At 34.4% G+C, this 5,695-nt stretch overlaps 1 protein-coding gene across 1 annotated transcript; it reads left to right on the top strand.

Moving 5' to 3' along the window:
• Positions 1-455: 455 nt before the first annotated feature.
• LOC131078727 (1-aminocyclopropane-1-carboxylate oxidase) lies at positions 456-2,699 on the top strand. Its single transcript, XM_058016496.2, has 3 exons — positions 456-637; positions 1,151-1,407; positions 1,772-2,699. The coding sequence occupies exons 1-3, from the start codon at positions 536-538 to the stop codon at positions 2,406-2,408; spliced, it is 996 nt and encodes a 331-aa protein (XP_057872479.1). The 5' UTR covers positions 456-535; the 3' UTR covers positions 2,409-2,699.
• The last annotated feature ends 2,996 nt before the right edge of the window (positions 2,700-5,695 follow it).

Genomic DNA, 5,695 nt, shown 5'->3' with positions numbered 1-5,695 from the left:
ACCAGGGATTATATGCTGTCACAATTCAAACTAATCCTAGTCTCTAGTCTTTAGACATAGCAAAGCTTGATTTCTATTGAATGTTTTGTCATCAAGGAATTTTCACCAATAAATCAGTGGTGACTTGACTAAATACATGATGAAGAAAGATCCTTCGAAATTATACACATTAATTTTGAACCTTTCAAAGTCATACCTAATAATTATAAATGATTTTCGAATCCATGTAATCAAATATGATGTCACATCTAAAAAAATTAATCTTAATTAATGAAGTTAATTGGAAACCTTTTGGATTTGTGCAATTTATTTCGGCCTGAATTCTTTGTACCATTATTGCCATGTAGAGCATGTACATTGACTTGGACGTCAAGCTGGGTAGGGTTAAGATTTAACACCTTGGGTAACCCTTAACACAGGCAAGATGCAATATATATACATGATGTGTGTCGTTTATTTTATCAAGCTCGTTTCAGAGAAGTATCACTAGGCTTAATTTTCATTATTTCTTCTAGTTCTTTGATTTATTTCCAGCATGGCCATCCCTGTGATAGATATGGGAAATTTCAATGGAGAAGGTAGAGAAGATGTCATGGCTCAGATTGCAAATGCTTGTGAGACTCCTGGATTCTTTCAGGTAGTAGCTGCATATAGTCTCTCTGTCTCTGTCTGTAGCTTTCTTCAAATAACTCCAGCTATTTCATCTGATTTCTTTCCTTCTCACATCTATTTTAGCTCTCTTTGTTGGAATAGTAATTTCATCCACTTTACATGAGAAGAATTGTAGTCTTCAATTTTGATTTGGTTTCTTTCCTTGTTAGATATGGTTCTCCCCTCTTCAATTGATGCAGTCATTACCAGGTGGCCCTATCTGGCAACCCAGTGTGAGTTGTGTGGATGCATGGCTGGGTTGTCTAATAGGGCCCCCACATCATGACTGCATCATCAATCATTTAGTTTTCTTGTTCTGCTATCATTTTTCTATTCTCTTTTTTCGTCATATCTTATTATTGTGAAGATAGATCATAGAATATGATCCAAAACATTGATGTTAGAAAATATTATAGAATCAAAACCAAAATTATATGTATATAAAGCTGTTCATAAATCATGAAGTTGTTAATGCTTTCTTGTTATTCTTGGCTTTCAGCTTTTGAACCATGGCATAAGCCACAGTCTGATGGATCGTGTCAAGAAGTTGTGCAAAGAGGACTACAAGCTTAACAGGGAGGAAAGCTTCAACGAGTCTTCCATTGTAAAAGGGCTGAACAATCTGATATTGGACGAACAGATGGGCAAAATTCCTACAGAATCACAGAAGATTAGTGATGTTGATTGGGAAGACATTTTCATGATTAGCGACCTGCAAAAGACAAGTTCCTGGCCAGCACAGCCCAGCGATTTCAAGTACATTTTGGTTTCTTCTTTTTTATTTTATGAATAAATGTTTAAATTATCATTTTTTCTTTAAATAGTACTGTACATATTAAAAAATGGGTAGATATAATATCACATTCTTAGAATTGGTAGAATCTTAAAGTTTATAGGAAGTTAAAGAACACATAAATAAACTTAAATTCCAAAACCCCTAAAGCAGTAGCAGCAAGGGGGAGGAAGATTTGGATCCTTCAATTTATCTGAATCAGCCTATATTCCTCATACATCAACGGAATCTGGCCGAAGGGTGTTTTCTTTTCTTGAAATCGAACTGGGTCTTATATCTCAATAGAAGTTTTTAGAAGAAAATTTATGGGTTTTTGTTTATATGCAGGGAAACCATTGAGGAATTCCAGCAAGAGATCTACAAACTTGCAGAGAAACTGCTGGAGATAATAGGCTTAAACTTAGGACTGGAGAAGAGTTATATAAAAGAGGCATTTGCAGGAGGAGAGAAGCCATTCTTCGGCACCAAAGTGAGTCATTATCCTCCATGCTCAAGACCAGATCTCATCGATGGTCTGCGTGCACACACAGATGCAGGTGGCCTCATTCTTCTCTTCCAAGATGACGAGGTACCCGGTCTTCAAGTCCTGAGTGAGGGGCAATGGATTGATGTGGAGCCTCTGCCTTACTCCATAGTCATAGACATTGGAGACCAGTTGGAAGTGGTAAGTGGAGGGAAATACAAGAGTGCATGGCATCGTATTCTTCCCACCAAAGATGGAAACCGATTATCAGTCGCATCATTCTACAATCCTGCTCTCAATGCACTGGTCTACCCTGCTGCCTCTCTTGCCCTAGAAGAGAAAACTCAGCCCATGGTTCAAGAAAATGGAGGGGATCATGTTTCTACATTTTATCCAAAGTTCTCTTTTGGGGATTATATGAATGTTTACGGTCAGCAGAAATATGATGCCAAAGAGCCACGATTTGAAGCCATGAGAGCACTGTCTGAGCAAGCCTATTAAAGTGAAAATGTTCCATGTACCAGCTTATCTCTTTAGTTAATTTGTTCTTGGGAAATAGCTGGGGTGTGCAAATTTACAAAACTTATATTTGTACTGTGTGTAACTGTTTCATGTAATGGCGTGACTATAGTGAGTGTACTAGCTAGTATATATTGATACCCACTGAAATACGAAGTAGAGGGCTATAATGTAAGAGTACATATAGCGAGAATCTGTACCAGTTGGCTTTTTGGAGCCAGTTTAGCTTCTGCGCTGTTATAATATGATGTACGTTTATACTGGTTTTCTTAATTGTTTTTGGTCTGCAACTCTTGCTTTTCCAAAGAATGGGTCACTTTGCGTTTCCATATAGTTGAGTGGTCTTTTCATAATACGATATTATTCATTCAATCAGCAATACGACCACGATGACTCGCCATGCGCTGTAACTTTTGAGACCACTTCTTTTGCTTTTTGATTGCTTGCTTTTGTAGGAACCATTAAATAGTCTGGATAAGTTTTGGATGGGTTACTTTCCTAATGCAGCAATAGTGAAGGGTATAGTAAATATTTTAAAGGTCGACCAGATCGAGATATTTATGGCATTATGCAATTTCCACGTCAATTCATCTTTGTTTGAGAACATTTAGGTTATTTTAAGGTTGAATATTATATCTTTGTGGGGTAATTATGATTAATTTGTGTTAGAAGCAAGAATATTAGAGTAATTGGATGAGAGTTTTGCTTTTCTGTTTCGATGGAAGGGCTTTTGCCTTTCTTGTTGTGGGGCCTTCGCATGTCGGTGTATGCAAGGTCAGACTCCCCAAATTTTAATTTGGAGTCGTGTGCTATGACTTTGGTTGGGTTTATTTTTGGTAGTGGTTATAGTCTTTTTTATAATTGTTTTTCTTCTTTGGATCTAGGGGTCTACATGTGGTTGAAGTCTTTTTTATTCTTTTTTATTTTAAAAGGATGTTATTCAACTTGATGAGCTTATGATTTCTAGAGTCGTGATAATAATCTTAATTTTCATAGGCAAGTTATACATGAAGTTAAATGTTATAATAAGATTGATAACCATCCATATTCAATGGTTGCTTGTAAAAAAGTGAAGTTCTTTTCATTTGCAATATTAATATTGAGATTGCAGTCAATGATGTTCTTTATTTATCACAATATGCTATAATTTGTAATTTATGGGTTTTACAACCACCTTGCCTTTTCTTGAGAATTAGACATGTTAGCACGGGAACAAGAGAGGGGTATATGGAGGTTACTTTAACTACAAATGGTTTCGTCTTTGTGATATTTTCTTCAATGGTTGATAAAACTTTATCTTTTGAGGGATGACCTTACTTTCACAATCAAGTTAGCTTGTTTGTTAAATCTTGACATGTGGGGTTTGATCTAGTTGAAGAGATCTCATCTAAGAAATTCTGGTTTGGATTCATCCAATATATCCTCCTATGGAATTCTAGAGACTTTTAGTTATTTTTAATTCTATTGTAGATGTCCTTGGAAAGACTTTGAACTCTTCTCATCACATTTTGGTGCGAAAGATAATTACTTATGCTCACATTTTATGAAGAAATCGATCTTGATATTGATTTTATTGACTCTATTAGAAGTATTGATTCAATTTAGTAGTGTTTTTTTATATATTGAATGAAGCAAGGAATATTACAAAAGAAATAAATAATAGCCTTTAAAAAGGATTGCACATAAAGGAAAACAAATTAATATAACTAGTAGCTACAACTTTTCAAACCAGCTCAACATTTGACTCATCATACAAGAAAAAACTTAGCAGTAACAAGGTTGTAATATACAATGATGAATACAAACTAGCTGATCCAACCAACAATGTGAAGAGCATAATAATTAAATGAAGGAGACTAACAAATAATATAAACTTGAAGCACATTATTCTTGAAAACTAAAAAGCCTACTCGACTGTCTGGAACATTTCATCTCTCCTTTCTTGAAGATGCACTAATTGGTATTTAATTTCATTCAATTTTGTAGTGTATTTGGCTCCATCTTTGCAATCAATCTTCAACTCTAAGAATAAAAAAACTAGTTGGAACATAATGTCTAAGTAAAACATTAGATTATCTATATCCTGATGCAAACTGTGATTAGAAAAAACTGCTTGGCATCTACTTTTCCAAATATACAAAAAAATGCATTGTCTCGTAGTATCTGCAATCACATTCTTCTTAAACGATAACATAAAAGTGCTTCCTTCCATTTTAAAGTGATTAAAAAACAGAAAGAAAATGATTAAGAATAAGATTCCATTTCTTTTTTAGCTCTAGAATAGTACCAAAGAATATGCTTTAAGATTTCTCTATGATGATAAACAGGGCACTTAGCTACTTGCACTGTCAAGAACTTAAGCTTATCACCTACAAGAAGTTTATGATGCGAAATTTTCCAAGACAAAATTTGATCATTTGTCTCAGCCTTAGAATTCCAGATCTGAGCACTCAAGCTTCTCCATACCCTTTCTTTTAATATGCAGATCTATTTGATGTTGAGCCTTGGGCTTAACTTTAAAGAGGCGAGAATTTGTTGATAGACATTTTTCAGAGGGAAGCATGAAAATGGAAATTTTCCCAACCATAACCAATCCTTAAAGATGTTGCATTGTAAAGGAGTGTGTAGCTTCATAAGGAGTTCTATAGTGACAAAGACTTGACAAAAACAAGAAACCCTTTAATCTTATTATTTAAGATTAAATAAAATCTTGGAGCATTGTCAGCTCGACCAGTCAAAGAAACAGAAGTTCTAAATATTAAAAAATTGTTTCACACAATTCTTTAAAAAATAGCTAGCTTGTTTAGAAAAACTGACAACTAATGGTTGCCCATGATATTGGACAAGCCCATTCCACCAAATAGATAAATTAGCAAAGTTGAAACTATGCTGTAATGAATTTGATCTCCAATTCAAACAATTACAAACTAATTTATAAGCCTTCCAAATAGATTCTAGAAGAAAGGAACTTTTAATACGAATATCTAGTTTTGTTATAGTAGTTAGATAATGAAGTTCTTCCATTTACATGTGCTATTCATCTCTCACTAGAGGTATCTATGACTAACATTGATGAAAAAGGTAAATATTTGGCCCGGAAAAACTTAAATGCGTTATTTGAACGAGATCTCATAATAAATTAAGGGATGAGATATGTCAAAGAAAGGACTTATTGAAGGGCCATTCCTGTAATAGATTCAATATTTTATGATAGTTTTCCAAAGTTCTCTTTCTGGGATCATATGAATGTTATACAGTCAGCTGAATAT

The sequence above is a fragment of the Cryptomeria japonica genome, chromosome 5 (genome assembly GCF_030272615.1).
Source record: "Cryptomeria japonica chromosome 5, Sugi_1.0, whole genome shotgun sequence".
Lineage (NCBI taxonomy): Eukaryota > Viridiplantae > Streptophyta > Pinopsida > Cupressales > Cupressaceae > Cryptomeria > Cryptomeria japonica.
This window is presented reverse-complemented; position numbering and strand designations above follow the sequence as displayed.